General features: G+C 44.0%; 3 protein-coding genes across 5 annotated transcripts in view; 2 read left to right on the top strand and 1 right to left on the bottom strand.

Annotated features, from left to right (window-relative positions):
* KNTC1 (kinetochore associated 1) overlaps positions 1 to 1337 on the top strand; it is a 31702-nt gene extending 30365 nt beyond the window's left edge. The window contains exons 62-64 of the mRNA XM_063315958.1: positions 19 to 161; positions 548 to 638; positions 1027 to 1337. Of these exons, the coding sequence (XP_063172028.1) occupies positions 19 to 161; positions 548 to 638; positions 1027 to 1062 (270 nt within the window). The 3' untranslated portion in view covers positions 1063 to 1337. The remainder of the gene's footprint in view (positions 1 to 18; positions 162 to 547; positions 639 to 1026) is intronic.
* A 226-nt stretch (positions 1338 to 1563) lies between these two features.
* VPS29 (VPS29 retromer complex component) lies at positions 1564 to 8679 on the bottom strand. Of its 3 annotated transcripts, none has more exons than XM_063315460.1 (4): positions 8662 to 8679; positions 3724 to 3915; positions 2736 to 2971; positions 1564 to 1969 (listed from the first exon to the last, which is right to left on the bottom strand). In XM_063315460.1, the coding sequence occupies exons 1-4, from the start codon at positions 8662 to 8664 to the stop codon at positions 1852 to 1854; spliced, it is 549 nt and encodes a 182-aa protein (XP_063171530.1). In that variant the 5' UTR covers positions 8665 to 8679; the 3' UTR covers positions 1564 to 1851. The 3 variants fall into 3 exon arrangements, with proteins under 3 accessions (XP_063171530.1, XP_063171528.1, XP_063171529.1); XM_063315458.1 differs by lacking the exon at positions 8662 to 8679 and adding an exon at positions 5656 to 5946; XM_063315459.1 differs by lacking the exon at positions 8662 to 8679 and having other exon boundaries at positions 3724 to 4002.
* Positions 8680 to 8714: 35 nt separating this feature from the next.
* RAD9B (RAD9 checkpoint clamp component B) lies at positions 8715 to 18040 on the top strand. The gene is made up of 10 exons (XM_063315845.1): positions 8715 to 8792; positions 11131 to 11280; positions 11924 to 12038; positions 12995 to 13094; positions 14016 to 14122; positions 14891 to 14997; positions 15563 to 15627; positions 16113 to 16235; positions 17027 to 17150; positions 17659 to 18040. Exons 1-10 carry the CDS (start codon positions 8715 to 8717, stop codon positions 17785 to 17787), a joined length of 1098 nt encoding a protein of 365 aa, XP_063171915.1. The 3' UTR covers positions 17788 to 18040.
* The last annotated feature ends 1684 nt before the right edge of the window (positions 18041 to 19724 follow it).

Genomic DNA, 19724 nt, shown 5'->3' on the forward strand with positions numbered 1-19724 from the left:
TTTCCCGCTGCTTTGCAGGTTAGGAGTTCAACCCTGGACTACATCCTACAGGAGACAGAGAAGGACTTGGCCGATGTCAAATATTTTCCATTATTAAAGTTACCGGAAAGGCATCCTGGCCAGGTGAAAGGCCTAGTTGAAAGACTTGTAGCTAAGAACAGGTAGGCAAAGGGGGAATTCCTGGATTTATTGTCCCTTCTGTTTGGTTTTTGTATGGGAGAGGAAAAGACACATCTGAAGCCACTGCTCCCCCAGTTCTTTATTAGATTTCTATCGTGCCTTTCAGACAGAAGTTCAAGGCAGTGGACACAGCACTCTCCTCCTCCTCCTCCTCGTCCCCTGCAGTACGGTCTGGGTCACGTTCATTGAGGACTGCCTGGGGACTTTTTTCTGGGAAGCTTAACTTTCCTATAACCCCTAAATTGTATCTTAATCAAGGAGGACAGAGGGCCGTTCTATGCAAATGTGTTTTTTTCTCCCCTTTGCCTGTGCGAACTTAAGATGTCCTCCCCTAACCCCTGGCCTGCCTTTTTTTGCGGCTGTGCAGAATGGATGATGCGGCATCTCTAATAACAGAGTGTCTTCAGAAATCTGAAACTCCTCTTCCGACAAGCCAGACGGCTTCTGAAGTTGTGAAGGTACTAAATAGCGTCATTTAAATCACCCTGAAAGGCCTATTCAGAACAATTGTGCTGTTCTGCTTTTCTGCCAAAAAACCCCCCTACCTTGGCTGAAATTTCTTAGGCCAAGTCACGTTCCTGGTCATCCAATCCAGTAATTGGTGAACTATTTCCTTAGTGCATGCGAAGCCTCTAGCAAAGGATTAATACTTCCATCGCCCAGGAAGAGCAAGGATCACGTGATCCAGATTTTGCTGTTGCTTTAGAACTCATCAATTCCACGTCGCCTTTTGCCCAGAACAAAATCTATCATCATCATCTTGTTATAACATTGTTCTAAAAGAAACTTATCTTTATCTATTTCTTGGAACAGATCTTACCTCGGTAATTTTTTATCCCCCTCCAGATCTACTTCAGTGAGCTGGCACAACCTCTGTTGTAAATCCTCAAAGAAGATTACTTTCTTTTTTTTTTCCTTTTCTGCAGGACAACATTGTCAGGATATATAAAACTTAAGGTTTTAATCCCAATTCTCCTTGTGAAACATATTTATCAATATGTCATTTCTCTGTATATTATGCTAAATTTATCACACAAAACAGATGCCCACACTTCATGGGTGTTTATAGAAAATACCTCTGGCAAACTCACTCCTCTGTATCCCTTTGATAGTCCCATACCATAATAGCTATGGAATGGTTTTATATGAGGAGAAACACAAATAAATCTCTGTGTTTTGACAATAAATAAATATAAATAAATAAAGCCATGAAAACATGGTTTCCTGCTCTTTCATTGAGGATTAAGGCATAAATCACTGAACGCTCTTTAAACTAACGCTTACCAGGGCTGAGTGGCTTGGAGATCAAATAAGCTGCAGACCGACGTATCTGGAAGGCACCAGGATGGGAAGGCTGCCATAAATAACATTACCTTTATCAAATTGAAGTTGAACAAGTATTTATTACAAGACTGGGAACAGTTCACATGAACAGATAGAATTCTGCTGTGTACTTTGAGTAGTATTTACAAGCAGGAGCCACTTTTCGGGCCAAAAAAAAAAAGCCAAGCCAAGGCAGACTTTGTTAGAAGCCAAGGGCTGTAAACTTAGTTGCCTACGACAGGGTAAGAGAAGCCATCCCATAAACTCACATGGCTGCAGACACTGGACTGTTGGGTGCATATTGCAAAAAGAAGAGACTGGAAGGAGTTAGGCAAGGACAACTTGCTTTTAAGATTTCTTGTATTCGATTCTTTCTACTTTCACATCATCGCCAATCAGTTGATAAACGTAGGTAACGACGGTGGAGGCCTGGATATCCATCAGCACAAACGAAGGGATGATGTTGCTGGGAAGGGAATGGGGAAAAAGACAACCCATTATTTTGCTGACAGCGTCAGGAGCTGGGGTTGCAGGTCTACCCACAGTGAACTGGGAGAGAGCCCCGCTGACTTCCCTCTTAATGCCTGGGAAACCCGCAGCCCCACAGATGTTACCCCAGCCAGCATGGCTAGCAGGGAGGGATGCTAGAGCTGTCTTGCTCTGCAGATCTGGAGGTCTTGCCCCATCCTGTCGACTTCCTCTAACAGCAGTTTAACCCCTCCCTGTTGGGCATAATCCAGCAGTTTACAGCTCTTGCTCTGCTGCCTTTCAGCACCTTCCCAGGCACATCATGAAAGGAAGGCTTTAGCAGCTGCATCTACTAGCATCAAGGGACCATAAACTGAACTATCTTCATACTTCTTTAAAAAAAAAACAATCCAAGCCGGCACTCTCACCAAACAAAAACACATTTTAATTAAGTCTTTTGCAAAGAACAGCCTTGGCCATTTCAGTCTCAATGGCACAAAATCCATTACAGGTAGAAATTTATGAAATGAGAAAAATCCCTAACGTAAAGCCACTTGAGGCATTTGGATTCTGCAGCCCAGGTGAAGGCAGAATTCCTGCCACGTTAAACCTCCACAGCCAGGAACAAAGAGCTGTGAGAATTTCATATTGTTCAATCTGTAATGCCACCTTCACAAACCCACTAGGAATTCAGCTCATCATCTCCGCGGGGCATCAGGGCAATCTATCCCTACGTAAACAGCATCTTGTGATGTATAACTTACTTTTCCAAAGCACTATAGGCTCCTGTTGCCGATCCGGGGTTAATGTAGAACTTATTTTCATGTTCAAATGCCTCAAATTTGTGTGTGTGCCCTGAAATCAGGATGTCAACATCAAACTGCCTCTGCAGCAGGGCAAGGCTGGCCACGTCGCCCCAGGGAATCACTTGATGGCCGTGGATCAGCCCGATCTTAAATTGTCCAACAGTTACTACTTTCTGTTCAGGATAGTTCAAGTTCTAGGATTGAAAACACAGCGTGAAAATGACACAAGCAGAAAAACCCTTTGCCGTTCCAAAAACTCTCTGACTCTTCCAGAGGAAAATGCCATCTTCTATGCTGACAAATCTTCAAGGAACTGCATTGTGCCTTGTAACAAACTAGCAAAAGTGGGTGAACGAAGACCAGGTGGTGAATGCAGACAGTAAGGAAGATGACCTTGATGGAAATATGCAGGGACCATTAGCCAGACAAAAGGGGCTGAAGCACTCCTTAACTCCTGGGATGCAAGAGTATCCTCGGAAAGGGCTCAGGCAGACACCTCCCTAATTCACTGAACGACGAAGGGGAAGAGGTACAGCACAGACTGGCAAAATTCTGTAATTGCAGCCAACCGCGATAAAATAAGCTCTGGCTTTCCAATCTGATTATTTATTTATTTCTCAAATTTATACTACCGCCCATCTCCCGCCCCCCCAGAAGGACTCTGAGCAGTTTACAATAAATTAGTCCATTAAAAATTAAAAGCAATAATCATAATAAAACATCGTATAATACAATATAAAAATAGAAAGAAGGAAGATTACCTGGTCTGGTCCATCGAGTAGGGCTGACTGAATGATAAGAAAACAGTTAGCACAAGCCTACATACACAGAGGCTTGCAGGATAAATACATACAAAAACTAGTCTAGCCATCAGGGATACAGAATAGCTTGATAAAAGACCCAGGCTGAAACCCCGGTTCGCAGCAGCCTCATTCGATGTCATTACCTCATCAAAATCTCCTCTTACGACATGCACGTCGCCAGCCAAGGTCTTGAGGTAGTCATAGCTCTCCTTTGTGCAGAGGTTCCCGGTGCAAAGAATGTGCTGGATTTTCCCTGGAACCAGCAACTTTTTGAATTTAGCTGGCAGGCTGTTACAGCGGTGAGGAATATGAAGGTCTCCCAACACTAACACCAACTTGGGACAAGAGAGAAAGGCAGAAGGGGCAGTTAGGTTCCACTGGCAACACATCAACAATTTTCCAGCCCTAGAGAGTAGTAAGAAATGCACCTCAAATCAAGGCAGACTTGCTAGCTTCTAGAAAAGTACTCCCAGATCTTGTTGCAAATGGGTATTTATATTAAAAAAAAATGTATAAACTACTTGGATTCCACTGCAGATAGAATCATGACAATGATGATATATTGGATTGGAGAAAAATTAAAATAATGACTTAATCCAAACTGTTTCTTTGAATTAAAAAAAATACAGGCAACTTGCTTCAGTTTTTTTTTTTTTAGCTCCAACGTGCAACCATTTGACTAAACAGGCCATGAAGCTCAGGATAATTGCAAGTGGAAACTTGCAGGGAGGGTATATAGCCACTCTTTCAGAAAAAAATCCTGAGCTCTAAAGTCTTTAGTTTTAAATATATGCCTTTTGCACCAAAGGCCAGGAAAGAAGGTAGCTCCTGTAGGCTTGAAAATTGGCCCTAGGCCCCACTTCTGCTCTCAGTTGGCCTCTGGTGAGGAATTACAGGATTCCAAAGGGAAGGCCAGGCGTTTGCACCACATGCATTTTTAGGAGTGCACCCTGCTGGCTGGCTGTGCCACTGCTGGGCAGATTGGCAATCCCCAACTTTCTACCTTGCCAAGATGGCAGCTGCCAACAGCATGGCTCTATGGCTGATTTCACTAAGGGAGAGGAGATTGTACCTTGAGGATTTGGGGGCTGAAGGGAAGGCGAGGCCTGGGGAGGGCAAGGGAAGGACGCTCCGTGAGAAGAACTTGTCTGATCCATCAGTCGGGTTCCCTGTGGAATCAGCCGCCCTCCTTCCTGGGATTCCAGCACCTCGGCCCCGCGTGGGATGGAAGAAGCCCTAAAGGTGGCTTTAGATGTCTCTGTTGAGGCTTCGGCAGCAGGGAAGTCCTAGGGTGGGTGGCAGTGGAGGAAAGCCACCCGGGCACGTAGCCATGCCTGCTGAGAAGATGCGGCGGCAGGGCAGAGGCTGGCAAGGCGGACCTTGTCCACCCGAGACCTGCCCCAAGCCACCCTGTGTCCTGGGCGGACACAAGGCCACCCTGTCCTTGGAGGCCTTGGAAAGAAAGGCCGCCCTGAGGGAAACGTTAAAGGAAAAGGACTCGCAGCACAGCTCTCGTCAAGACCCACAAACGCCGCTGAAAAATGGCTGGGTGTGTGTAGCCTCTTCCCTCCTCCTGCCAAGAAGTTGGGATGAACAGGAAGGGCAGCCCAGACACAGGTACTCTCCTCCGCTAAAGGGAAAACCCTGAAGGCAGCGGCTGTCCTTAGGGAAGCTCCTCTTCCCCTCTCCAGGATGGCGAGGTATAAACTTTTCTAAAATAATTGGCGGCGGCGGCCGAGCTCCTCAAATAAGCTTGAGTAATGAAAAGGGCCCCCAGAACACAGCATGTCTTTCTGCAGAGCAGCCGTCCCACCCTGGTGCCCTCCAGATGTGTTGAGCTGGCGACCCCCGGCATTCCTGCTCAACATAGCAGAGGTTCCAGCAGAAATGCTGGAAGACACCAGACTGGAGAAGAACGAGTTAGAACGAAGTTATCGAAAGACTGCCAGGCTTTGACTTCACCAGCCATTGGTCAGGCGCTATTCTTTACATGGGATTCCACCCTTTAAAGCTGCTGACGGAGTTGTCACCTACCACCACCACCACCAGCAAGAGGCCAAGACGAGCAAACTTACTCTGTGCCCAGCCTTATTGGATGAAGAAGTTGATTGCAGACAAGAGCAAAGGGGCGGAGATGGGAATGGAAAAAAACAGGGGTGAGACATGAACAGTGTTAAATAAAAAGAAAGCAACAGAAAAGGAAACATCTCAAGCCAAATTAATAGGCAAATCATCAATGAAATCTGAATGTTAGCAAAGGAAATGTTAAAAAATAAATCTGATTTGTGCAAGTAACGCCATATGGATTATCCAGACAGCTTTCCCAGCAGTTTCCTGATTTAACCTCCCGCTGTTATTGGGTAAACCACAAAAGTTTTGCATATATATTTTACAGTCCGCTAGAGCCGAGCAGGTATGCAGGTTCCAGTGTGTTACTCTGGACTCTTCCCACAAAGATTTCTGCTCATTTTAGTGATGGGAAGAATTCTTCGCGTAGGAAACCATGGGATGGAGCTGATCCAAAATATCCTGAACAAAAGTAATGACAAAACGCTCATGGATTATTTCCATACGGCTGTCAAGTGAAAACAGGACCTGGGATACTAAACTATGAATAACCATAGACACCACTTTAGATCACATTGTCTAAAAACTGGGTTTTAGTTTGCTTGCTGTTTCACTCCACTTGGGATTTTAAAAATCACAAGGACTTCCTAATTTACTGCTGTGGCTCTTGGAGCTGGTATCTCGTTTCTGTTCAGAGAGACAGAGGGGCAGAGTGCTGAAATCCTCAAGTTCAGGCATCCTCATTCTTCTGCTGGGATCTTAAGAGTTTACCAAGCATTGCTCCAAGCTGTTCAAGCTTCTTTGCAGCCACAAACTGCCTTGTTTGCGTATGAAAATCCTCAAATGGCTGACACCCAAAATTAGTTCCATGCTTTTCTGACATTCCCAGAGAATGTCTGCAAACTCATAAACTGGCCTTCCTAAACACTGCAGAAGCTAAGTAAGTTCTTACCTTATACAAAACGTTGCTATAATTGCTACAGCGTAAGATTGATCCTACCCACCCCATGAACAGCTTAATGCAGTGCTTCTCAACCTTAGGAACTTGAAGATGTGCGGACTTCAATTCCCAGAATTCTCCAACCAGTTCCGGGAGTTGGAGTCCACACATCTTAACATTTCCAAGGTTGAGAAACACTGGCTTAATGAATAAAAAAAGACTCAACTGCCTTTTTGCAATTAAACTCTTTCATGAATAACATTCCCTGTACAAATAAATACTGGCACTTATTCTCGCCTGTCCTCATCATCACAGTATTCCCACCAGAGAATTTCCTATTATGACATTACACATGGCGGCTCATTTCACAGATTCATCATAATACTTCCCAGGGTTAGCCAAGCACCACCATGATAGATAAATTATTGCCTTACATATCATGAAAGCAGGTGAGTTATGTCGTGCAGGCAGATCATCAGAACTACTGTGAAGGTGAAGCAGGACAGCCAGAAGATAAAGGGAAACCACCGGATCTCATTCTTATTGCAAAATTCACTGATATTAATTTGAAAAGAAAATGACTCGGGACACAATATAGCACATTCATTTTTTCAAAATGTCAAACAATTGTAAATGACATCCAGAATTAGACTCCCTGAAAAATCTAAGCACAATAAGCAACACTGAAACCAAAGGTTCAGAATTTAGAATTAGTGTGTAACTGATTTGAGGGCAAAGGTCTATCCTTCTCTTCCTTATTTGCTTCAATTTGTTTTTTTGAAGAAGCACCAATACACTGCAGGTGTGAAACTCCATTCCCCCAAAGGAAAAATGTAAAGTAAATAAATTGACTGGGAATAACACAACTGAACGTAAGAAGCGGAAAGAGTATTATTGCTGCAGCTGCTATTATTTCAGTTGCATTTTGCCTTTCTACCGAGAAGCTCTCAAGGAATAACAGTCACTGTTCCAGAAAGTGATCTGAAGCACCAATCTTACCAAAGTGAACCTTTAGGGAAAGACAAAGCTCCACAGTGAAACTGTGATATACTGTACAGATATTTCATTTTAATATGCAGTTAAATACAAGCACCCCAATTTGGGGGGGGGGCTGAAATTAAAATGGAATTATTTTTGCAACAGGAGCACCTGAATGAACGATAAGATAGACGTCAAGCACGCAAGTAAAAACCTCGTTTTATCTTTCTCCATGGAACTCTGTGCAAATTACAGTGGCTTTCCCTGACTGCACACTTGCCAGAGACCGGGCACGGTGGCTGACGTTTGTGGGAACAACGCTCCCAAAGCATCCAGCGGAGCACTGCTTTGGGGAAACACTGCGCTCGCAGCAGAAGCCAAGAACCAGCATCTCAGACCCAAGAGCACTTGCTAACTGCTGGTGTCGATTCCCAGTCACTCAACCAACGATTTGCAGTGGCGAAAGGCGTTGAAATAATGGAGTGAATTCACAGCATGACATGCTGGACCAGGCAGCCTTCCCACAACACCCCAAGCCTGGTTGGTGTCAACCTGGCGAAGGCTTTCTGCGGCCGAACGTGTTCTGCAAAACCACCGGCTGGGTTCGCTGGCAGCTCCAGGTATCGGGCAAGGCCAGCAGAAGGGGGCCATTCGGGACTTTCAGCATCTCGGGCAGAAAGAGACGCCGGAGCTCTCTCGGCTTCTCTTCCTGGGGGCCACCATTCGATACAGCCGCGGCCCCCGTTCACGGCCCGCAAAAGCCCAGCGGAATTTGGGGCCCACCAAAAGGGCTGAATTCGCGGCAGGGGCGAGTTTCAACCCGGGGCGTCCCGGCAGCTCGGACTCTGGCAGCCCGGCCCGGCCCGGCCCGCGCCCCCGCACCGCAAGAGCAACGGCACGACTGCCATGCTCATCCCCCTCATGCTGGGTGGGGATGATGGGAGTTGTTGTCCCACGCATCTGGAGGAACCCCGGGCTGGGCAGCGCCGCCATTACGGCGCCAGGGAGCGGCGGGAGGCCGGACTGGGCTTCCTCGCCAACCCCCGGCCCGTCTGGGCCTCACCCTTCTCATCGCCCCCCTCCCAGAACGACTCACCATCTTGGCTCCTTCAGCCCGCTTTCCGCCGCTTCCGGTAAGCCAAATCCAGAATGTCGGAAGTGCTGACTACGGAAGCCGAGTGGAGACAGAAGTGCCCACTACAGAATGAGAACGCGAAGCGCCGCCCTGTGAGGTCTTCGTCTTTTTCGGGGATTGCAGCCTTCCATCAGGGTCGCCGAGCGAACGCCCAGCAAGGGGGGAAGGAGTAAGAGCAGGGCACCTCACAACAGCTTAGCACGACGGTTGCCGGACACCCTCATCGTGCGCCGGTTAGCTAGGTGGAGGATGATGGGAGTTGCAGTCGGGGCTGGGAAAGAGGGCGGAAGCGGAGTTGGGGTTGTTAACTACCCCGCATATGGCGGCGTCGCAAGGGAGCCGGAAGTGGTGGCCCCACTGAAGACGGGCCCTTTCCCCATCGCTCCCTCCCTCTAAGTCCTCTCCATCCCGTCCGAGGTCTCGCGATATTTCGGGCAGGCGGAATTTCCCGCTTTTTCTTGAGGGTCAGGCGCGGACCCTTCAGACGTTTCTCCAAACACGCTTGTTTTGGGGGGCCGCTGGGGTGGGGACTCAGCCGCCTTTCTCATTATGAAGTGTGTCATTGGGGGCGCCCGTGTCAAAGGTAGAGCAACCCGATGCTTTAGGGAAAAAAAAAGTTTAATCCTGGCTGAAAGGCGAGGTCCTAAAAATCCAAACTCGCAGCCATGAAATGCAGTTAGACGAGCAACATTTGAAATAAAAACATAAATAAATGTGGGTCTGAGTTTCGTAATGAAATCCTCAAGTTTTGTTCTAGGCAAGGTAGACAACCGGAAGAGAGGATACAGTGCAACCAAAAAGCATAACAATACTAATACAATCAGAAAAAAAAAAGACACACATTTTGTTACCTGAACATGGAATGAATTTAGATGGTGGGTCTACTTTAAGGTGATAAATTAAGATAACCAAAATTCCTTCTGAGTTGAATTCAGAAATTAACAGAAATCAGGCATTCTCTTGTCAGCTTCTTTGTCAGGCAGCAACTAAACAGAATAAATTAAATCCCTAAAATAAATTAAATAAATTCGGTTGCCATCCTGTATGCTTTTAGCGACAAGTCGCTCTTTGAGTGAGATGGGCGGTGACTAAATTTGAAATATGAATAAAACTAAATAAAACTAGGTCTGGTCACCTTCCAAAAGGACCTGCATCATGCCGCCCGCACACTAATGCAAATCTTCCCAAATCTTCCCTGCAGTGTTTGGAAGGGCTCTGCATGCCATTGCAAGAATCAGCGATGAATTTTGGATTGACCCCAAGGAAAAGGGAGTGAGTATATCCTGAGTCCAGAGTAAAAGAGCTTTGGAACTAAGTAACGGATTACAGCGGAAATGCACTATAAATCGCCACACAAGGGCATAGATACCCAAGCATCCTTTGTTGATTAAGAGAAATCACTGTTCTGCTCAGAAGGACCTCACTTGGATGAGAGCCTTTTACCAACAGCACACAGCAACTTTCTTCCTCTTGCATGTGCTTAAATGTTTCCTACAACTCAATGTACAAATTATATATATAGGTAGTCCTTGCTTAATGACCATTCGTTTAGCAACAGTTCAGATTTATGATGGTGTTGAAAAACTGACTTGCGACCAGTCCTCACACTTACGACTGTCGCAGCATCCCGCAGTCACATGATCACCATTTTCGACCTTCCCAGCTGGCTTCCAACAAGCCAAATCAATGAGGAACAGCATGATTCACTTAATGACCACATGGTTCACTTAATGAAGAGTCACTCACTGAGATGGGCGGCTATAGAAATCAAATAAATAAATAAATAATGGCCACTGCAAAAAAGGTAAAATCAGGTTAGATTCACTTAATGACTGCTTTGCTTAGCAATTGAAATTCCAGTCCCAATTGTGGTCATTAAGCAAGGACTACCTGTATATATACACAGAGATCCTGTCATGAGCACTGATGGTGAGCAGGAGGGGGCCCCTATCCAGGGGGGAAAACGCATGCGTAGTAGAGAGAATTTGAGCAGTCGTTCAAAGAGACACAGAACAGACCCGCCTTGACTTTTGGGGTTTATCTGTCTGAGTTTTTCCCACGCTTCTTCAGTTTGTTAGGATTTTCTGTCTAATGTAGCAGTAATAAAACACTAGAGACCTATTCCTTGTCTCAGCGTGGTTCCTGCTTGTCAGGACAGATCCAACATTTGTGCCAAATATCCTAGAATGTCCATGATTAAGTAATCAGAAAAGGGTTGAGGGACGTGCATTGCAAAATCCGATGCTTTTCCTCGTACCGTCTGGAAAATCCTAGTACAGTATAACAAAGTTAACAGTTGATTTTGTGTTTTTACAGTTAGGATGAAACAAACCAACACCTCCAAATGTTACCATATTGTGCATGTTTTGCTCATCTGTAACTTGGAACTGATACAGTTAATTCAGATAAATCATTTAATCCTATCCACAGCTTTTCCTGAGGACAGTAAATAATTCTAGGTCGGCCTATGCCTGTGTCTTCTTTTCGTCTATGTTCTTCAAAAACTATTCCTATAAAAATGCAACTGAACTGAGCCTGAATGGGGACACTGTTCAACTCGCATGTAAATTAATAATAAAAGTAAGTTTCAACCAATTGGACAAAATGCTGTTTTATGCTGCGAAAATACAGTTCCGATTCTATTTAGTTAAATATATGGAGAAGCTATATGTGCATACCTTACCTAAAATGTTTCTTTGATCAGTGTGTACTTTTCTTTGGACAAAAACAAGTTTTATTGCAGCTGGTAAAACTTGAGAAAAGTGGGTATCACTTTCTAACATTAGTAATCAGAGAAAATAATATTCTAAAACTACACCAATTATTCTGCCTAAGAAAATAAGAGTTGAGCTGAATCACAGCTATCTGCTTCTCTCCTTCACATCAACAGTGTCCAAGGAGATGAATCTGGGGAGTTTCCATTGCTTCCAAGCAGTCTTGAAGCAAGCTGCCATAGGTTAACTTTGTATTATTATTATTATTAATAATAATAATAATAATAATAATAATCAAATTTATCACTGCCCATCTCCTACAAAAGGGACTCTGGGCGGTTTACAATAAAACATAAGTAAAAAGCATATAAAACAATAAAATAATATAATGCATAATAAAACATATAAATATAGTGGGAACCCGATGTGTACTTTTTAACTGCAAACTTATCCTGCGATCATTATCTTAGCTCAGGAAATCCCTGCATTAATCCTGTTTTTCATTGCAGGCGATCCTGCCTTTATTTCGATGCTTACACACACTGGAAAGAAATGTAGAAAAGTGCAACATTTATACAGACTTTAACAATTGCCGTATTGTTTTTAAGCTATTCTGCAAACACGGTAAGCTGGCAGTTAGCACATGATCTTGTCTTACATGACCTGAAAGGCAGCATTACAATTGTTATCAGTCAAGCTCTAAAGAACTCCACAGTTGCTTTGGATGTGAGTTTTTTGTCTGTGGAATTTTCCAAGGGTGTCCCCAAGATTATTGAATGCCCAAAGGGAGCATGAGGGTTTTGCCTCAGATTAACAAATAGGTAAATGAAGCTGTCTGCTGGCTTTGAAGCTTTCAGGATAAAAATGGGGCGGCTCACAAAGAGAGCTTGCTTACAGCTTACCCACACTGGGATTCAACTGATAAACAGTATTTGCTCCAGTTACACACTATTAAATATACTACAGATGGGTCAGGTGGCACTACTTTTTAATTAAGTTTGCGCGCTGTGGAAGCAATTGCTAGGAGAACGCTAGCTCTTTTGAGAAATTGACAGTATGCTGTGTGCATGCTGTCCACCAGAGAGCAACAGGTGCCCTCTTTTATTACCACCGGTCTGCAACGGAGCTGGGTGTTCAGTGTTATGAAAAGCAGATGATTGATTTTGCTCCATTAAGAGTAAGAGGTGGTGCATAAAAGAGATCACCATTTCATAAAGGCTCCTTTAAGTGGATTCCTAGGGCAGCTGCTGAATCCAGTTAGCTGTCTATGCAACTGCTCAAGGGATAAAACCGTGGCTTGGCACCCTCTAGCTTTTGGTTTGATGATTAGCTCATACCGAGAAGTCCTCAAGGCTCTGCTCAAGATGTGCTCCATTTGCTCTTGGAGAAGCACATGGTGGTTTCACCTCCTGAGCACCGACTCTTCCGTTCCCTTCCGTGCCTACATGGCAGATACCATTTTTAGTATACTTCCTCCTTGCATGATGCTGAAATAAAAACATGCTAATCGATTCATTTCACATTGGTTTGTGGCAGCCCGCAAAGATACGTTGATTTCAAGCCGTATCCTTTTCCATCAGGTGTCGTGAAAACACACAGCTTAGCTTTCCAGGAATGTGAACCTCTGCAAGCGGTATTTGCAAAACATTTGTGCACCAATGTACTGAAAGTCCAGTCAAGGTAATATAATAGGCATATTAGCAACTCACCTAATGTTTTGTCATGGATGATCGAGTGTCAAATCAAATATGAATGGTTGTTTCTCACCAAAGGGAACTCGGCCTTATAAATTCGGACACAACAAGAGAATTCTATAGGAGCTACCAAATGTTAAGTGCTTGATTTCCTCCTGTTGAATCTTCTCTTTGATGGAGGGATTCCTCCTCCATTTCTGATTCTATCAGCAGACTGTGTGAGAGCCTGTCTGGCCTAGTGGTTAAGGTGCTGGGCTAGAAACCAGGAGCCTGGGAGTTCTAGTCCCACCTTAGGCACGAAAGCCGGCTGGGCGACCGTGGGCCAGTCCCTCTCTCTCAGCCCAACTCAGTGCAATGTGGACTAGCCTCCTCGTGGTGCACCCCGGGCAACGGGACTTGTCATGGCTAAACAGTCCACACATCTGGCTGCCGGACCTCACAAGGATTTCCCAGCAAGAAACAGCAGCACGAACACCGAACTGCTATGCCATACGATTAAAAAAAAAAAAGACTATGCAAAACTAGCAGATCTATTTTGACCGATCACTATCTCCACTTAATGGAGAAGGAATATGGGGTAAATAAGATGTTGCCCCTACCCCAAAAGGACTTAATAGCAACCTCCATTAATTTTACTCTAGCCCTTGGCTTCTTTACAACTTTGGCTTGGGGAGTGTGGGGAAAAAGGGGAAGATTTCTGGCATTCACCATCTGGTTTAACCTTTTACCTAAGATGCTGCTGTGATAATCTGGCCTGGACAGGGAAATGTTCCGAGAACAAATGGAGGTGATCCTCAGCATGCTGAATTTCCTTCTAGGAAAGTAAAAACTGCTGCTCATGGATGGCAGAGAGAGAGAGAGAGCAATTTGTAAATTGAATTAATTACCAGGATTTTGTACATTTCAGGCAGCTGTCAGACATGCTGATCCACTTTCCAGCTTACCAAGATGAAATAACTGTAGCTGTGACGCCAGTGAAAGTTTGCTTCAAGACTTATGCAGAGGATGAAATGGGTAAGGATTATGCTTCCATAGTGGGATTAAAGATATAATATTGAATTTGTAATATCTTGAATACAAGAAGGTATTGTGATTGTAAGAAAAATGTCTTGATGTGGTAATGACATGGTTTATTATATAATTGAATAATGTGCTGATACCTATTATACAACTATTTTTTTCAGAAAAATATTACATGCCACTGAAATCAGAGAACAATCCAGAACGTTAACTCTTTGAAGTTTATGGACTTTTGAGTTCATCCAACAGCTGTTCCGATATTAGTCTATTAAATATTCAAAAAGCAGAGAACTGAAAAAAACTTAAAAAAGACAAAGAGTGAGCTGTATCCCGTTACTGTTCACTTTTTCTAGGAACAGTAGCCAGAATGAAAGAAACATTCAAAATCACCCTGATAATGGTGCTCAAATTGGCTGCAACTTGATGGATTTAATCCATTTTATAGGTAGGAGGCTGTCAAATACATATCCATTAATGCACCTAAATTCAGCATATTAATCAGATCTGTACAATTGTATTGCAGAGTTTAATTGTTGTGGTCCGTCAACATTTTTTCCCGATATTTGGAATGGTTACGCATTGACTTCCCATGCAGTACTTTTAGGCATACAGTAGCTGGATGCTCACCTGTTACCATACTTTGGATGAACATGGTCAACAGCCCTGTGCTGTATGCTAATTGAATTTTTATTAACCATTTCCAAGGATTCTCAATAAAACAGTGGTTTTTTTAATTAATCTCAGTCATTCTTATTTCAACAGAAGTTACAAAGGCAGCGCATATAGAAATTCATCTCAGTCCTGAAGAATTTGAGTATTTTCAGGTTGGAGTAGATTCTGAAGTCACCTTTTGCCTTAAAGAGCTAAGGGTAACGTGGCTAATTATATTGTCTTGATTGTAGGATATCCTTCAAGGTTATGAATGACACTGTGCCATAAATGTGTTAGAGAGACTCTTAACTTGGACAGCAGTACTGATGAGCCAGTTTGGTGTCGTGGTTAAGGCACCAGGCTAGAAACTGGGAGATGGTGAGTTCTAGTCCTGCCTTAGGCACAAAGCCAGCTAGGCGACCTTGGGCCAGTCACTCCCTCTCAGCCCTAGGAAGGAGGCAATGGCAAACCACTTCTGAAAAACTTTGCCAAGGAAACTGCAGGGACTTGTCCAGGCAGTCTCTGAGAATCAGACGAAATTGAATGGATTAAAAAAAAATAGCAAGGGAAGGATAGTGGAACAAATGCTATTCTGACTGCTGTTCTTGCATCAGAACTCAGTATCCCATGCAACCCAGCATTTTATATGCAGCCATGGCTAGCCAAATGTCTCCAGATAGCTGTAAAATCTAGTAATAAATGCTGCTGTGGCAAGCATTAGAATTAATAGCATCCTCTTCTCTTAGAGAGCTGAGCTAATTCCCATCTTTCACTTATGTTTAGGGTCTTCTGATGTTTGCAGAAGCTATCAATGCCCCAGTCTCCATTCATTTCGATGTTTCTGGAAAGTAGGTAATTTTTTTTTTAAAGGAAGTGGTGCAATATTTTACAGCCTCGTTTTAAAACTCTAAAAGCTTAGCAAAAATAGATTTAAAATTGCCTCGACTGTCCGTGAAGATGCATTTTGTACACAAATGCATTTATGCAAGATTTATGGAATAGAAATATACTTCTAAAGATTACCCTGCAAGTGCCATACAAGATCCATATGTAATATGGATAGGGAGGCATGCACACTGATATCATGACATCACACAGTTAAGAAGGCTTGCAACCAGTGAATGAAAAATTGAGCACTAGTAAGGAGCACTGTTATATTGTGCTAAAATGGATTGGCAAGCTATAACTTAGTCAGGGATTGAGGGAGATGGAATATGGATGCAGTTTAAGAAACTATTCCATTTGTGCATCAATGTGTGAGAACAAGCCCAGGCATAAATGCAGATTCTAAGTAGCCGTGTCTCTTAGCATAACCTTATTTCTGCATTTCAAGGCCCGTTGCCTTCAGCATTGAGGATATGGTAATAGAAGCCACGTTCGTTTTGGCCACTTTATCTGATACTGAAAGCTGGACAACTGCTTGTAAACCAACATGCCTTGCAGAAGGCCAAAACAGGTAATATAAATTTCAGGCCAAGATTTATTGTAAAATATTCAATTTTAGATAAGGACTCTCTCTCAGTATGTACAAGAGGAGAGAAAAAGTCATGTTCTTGGGAATGAAGTTCCTAGAAAGATATTTTTGTCCTCATCAGAAGAGTATTCCAAGCAGCCATGGGTATTCGAGGTTCTGCGGGCAGCCAAATCATGCCTTTGGCAGGTCCGTCCATATGCCAAAATGTAACCTAGACGTGAGAAGTCCCTTGCAGCGATCTTAGGGGCAAATGACTTATTTTGTCCAGTCAAATGCAAATAATTATAATAATACTTTAATAGTTTAAACTCCTCCCCAAACGGATCAACTGGGGCTAGATGTGACTGAATGCATAGGAGGACCCCAAAAACAGCAAGCACACAATCCATAAATGAGATTATGGTCAGCTCTGTGTCAGCCACTTACTTAGCAAAGCATTTGAGAGGCAGATGTGATCCTGCCTGCATCTCTCTGTTGCTCCTGCACCCTTGCCTGAAGCAAAGCAAGGCTTGCCTTTACCAATCTCTTCCCTCCCTTAAAACTGAAGGAGGCTGTCAGATCATGCCAACCAACTTCTTGCCCCAAAATGGTACAAACCACATATCTGCAGGTCATCCACTGCAGCAGGAAGATCATCTTAGAACAGGCCCCAAGAAGCAGTTTGAGGTCCACCAAGACAGAGCTCCAGGCCAAAGCTTCTAAAAAGAACCGCAGACACACTCCTTTGTTGGAAGGGGAAATTATACCACAGATCCATCTTTATGGCATTTTAGGAGCCCTGCGTTAGAGAGAAATAATCAAGGCATCGTCAGTTGCAGCAGAAGCACATCCCCAGTTCCATCCGAGGGTTTTTCCCCAGGAGTGGAGCAGTTACCACCTGATCCCAGCTATAATAAGGTAAAAGAGAAGTGGCTTTTTTTAGACTTCTCTCCCCCAGAGTGGGATGCAGTTATTTTCATGTTTTATGCTACATGCCTCTTAGCTTTCACAGGCAACATTTCAGGAGCTGCCAATGGAAGAGGGGGAGAAGCATCAAGTTGCCTTAGTGCAGTGTTTCTCAACCTCAGCAGCTTTCAGATGGGTGGACCCATGCTGGCTGGGGAATTCTGGGAGTTGAAGTCCACCCATCTTAAAGCTGCCAAGACTGAGAAACACTGCCTTAGTGAAATCGATCCGGTGGTTCTCTTACCCTAACAGCTAATGAAGTGGCTGAAAATCATTGGAAAGGGGACTTGCAGAAAACTGGCATGGCCCTGTGGTACCTAAAAATCATCCCGAGGGATTCAGTGCCATCCAGTTCTTTTATCTTGCTTTGGTACTGCGACATGTAATTTGACCTTACGATACACAGAATTTCAGTTGTGCTCAAGGTGCCCATGATTGTCCTTTATTTCCTTTTTTCTAGTTTCAGTCCTTGTTCTTTGGAGCAGTTTCTCCTAATGAGCCAAGTGGTGCTAATTTACTTCACAGTTTGGCAACAATAAGTGATGCAGAAGAGGACTGTGGCAATGGGCAACTCTCTCCAATGTTTTAAGGGTAGAAAATGCCTGTGGGCAGAGTGCAATTGAATTTCATCAAGAAGCGGCCCCATGTTTGGCATGCAGGAAAATGGAACTTTTATTTTGGGTGCTTGCATTGAACAGATGGATGCTGTCAGTTTGTTTTCCCAACAGTTACTAGTTTTTTGACAAATGTTATCTCCAACCTATCAAGAATGTAATCCCCCCCCCCAGAATTCTTTATTCAGAGGTGGCTGAATACATTTGATTAAAAAGCAAGCCGTTTTTGCCGTGCGCGCATATCTTCAGCGACATTCTTTTAACACGGAAAAACTTGGGGGATCCACAGCTAAATGCAAAGTACAATTCTGTATGTCTTCCTAAACCATGGTTAGCACATTACAATAATATTTTACAGTACTGTAGGATGCATGGAATGTTTTGGAAGCGTGTTCAGCCATCCTGTCCCATCATGTCAAGATGCATTTGGCTGTTTCAGCCTTTCTCGCAGGCAGTTACCCGCAGCAACCTAGCAAAAAGCAATTAATCACACACTGCTGCATGGGCTCTGTCTTTAAGATCTGCTCCAACTCCTCCAGGGAAGGAGAGTGAGAACTGAGGCCATTTTTGAAGCAAAGGGAAACAGCTAGCACAAAACGGGGAACTCGATTTCTCTAGCAGCGTTGTGCTTATTAAACCCCCCAAGCATCCATAAAATGTTTTCCTAGAAAACATCTGCTACTTTGCCTCTTCCATTGCATTCATTATACACAGATTTTTAAAATTAATTTTAGTGTCTCACATGGCCCACTGGGAGCTACTTCTGCCCAAGACTGTAACAAGCAGATATTGTACAAAAATACAGTTGTCTTATATGGCCACCCAATACAGCCTGTTTGAGCAACATGAAATACATTTTTATAAATTCACTTAGTGGAAGGAACAGACAGACATAGATCCCTGGAATCTCTCTTCCTGGGCCATTAGAGGAACCATATTGAGGCCTGATGATCTAAACAGAAAACAAAGACAAACTGCAACCGATCCGCTGCCTGAACTTTACAACCACAATCATTACAAGCACAGTCAAAGGAAGCCCATGTATTGTATAAATACTATATTTATTAAATATCTTTACAGTTCATTTAAATGTATTTACAGATACTATTCTTGCACAAATTATACTTCAGACATTCAATTCACGTAATTTCCTTTTAGGTAAGTACAGGTCACAATAATGTCATTTAACAAGAAACACCATCCTCATTAGATAAGCTATCCTTGTTGGGGGGGGAAATGCAAAAATCCATGTCTATATTTAGTCTGGTTGCCCACGGGGAAGAGCAATTCCAGTCACAGCATCTTTTATCTTTGCTTCCGCTGTGGACGGTTTTTATCCCTATCCAATTCAGTCCCAGATTTTGGGCTGGTTTTCCTATTCAATCTTTGCTACAGAAAAAGGAATCTGATGGGGAACAAAGCTCCAGGATCCAGCTCCTAAGAAAGCAGAAGAGAACCTTCTGCTGGGGGGAACCACGAGCCTGCAAGGGCTCCCTGCTTCAAGGAAGAGGCGGGCAACCATTTTCAGGATTCCTCCTTCCCCAGTAGCTGGAGTGCCGCTATCCCCACTGTTTTGGGGCAGAACCACTCTCTGCAATGGGGCAGATTTTTAGGGCAGACGTGCTACAGGGAAAGGGGTCTAGGAAAACCTGGCCTTCCATCATCATCCCCCGAGACATCACTGAGTTTGCAGCTCTCCCAGGCAGGATCCAACTCACAATGTGTCAATTCCCATCCTGAGCAAAGAGCACGGAGCCTAAGATGTAAGCCCCTTCAGCAAGAGGGACACAACTCATTCGCTGCCTCTTCAGACCTGAAAACTCTGGGATGCAACAGCGTCGTCAGAAGGCGAGCCCCGAAGCTGCTCAAACGAAGCAGGTTAACGCAATATGGTTTCTCGCGGATGCTCCGT

The sequence above is a fragment of the Candoia aspera genome, chromosome 15 (assembly GCF_035149785.1).
Source record: "Candoia aspera isolate rCanAsp1 chromosome 15, rCanAsp1.hap2, whole genome shotgun sequence".
Taxonomy (NCBI): Eukaryota; Metazoa; Chordata; class Lepidosauria; order Squamata; family Boidae; genus Candoia; species Candoia aspera.

Bases quoted from the DNA above. Each gene is read 5' to 3' on its own strand.
- VPS29 (XM_063315458.1), bottom strand. From the start codon at position 5,814: ATGATTTGCCTATTAATTTGGCTTGAGATGTTTCCTTTTCTGTTGCTT. The intron at 3,916-5,655 runs GTAAGTTTGCTC...TCTTGTCCCAAG, and splicing joins CCAATAAGGCTGGGCACAGA to TTGGTGTTAGTGTTGGGAGA. The intron at 2,972-3,723 runs GTAATGACATCG...TTTCAATCCTAG, and splicing joins TAAGAGGAGATTTTGATGAG to AACTTGAACTATCCTGAACA.
- RAD9B (XM_063315845.1), top strand. From the start codon at position 8,715: ATGTCGGAAGTGCTGACTACGGAAGCCGAGTGGAGACAGAAGTGCCCA. The intron at 11,281-11,923 runs GTAAGTTTCAAC...TTTTCATTGCAG, and splicing joins CATGTAAATTAATAATAAAA to GCGATCCTGCCTTTATTTCG. The intron at 16,236-17,026 runs GTAATATAAATT...ATGGCATTTTAG, and splicing joins CTTGCAGAAGGCCAAAACAG to GAGCCCTGCGTTAGAGAGAA.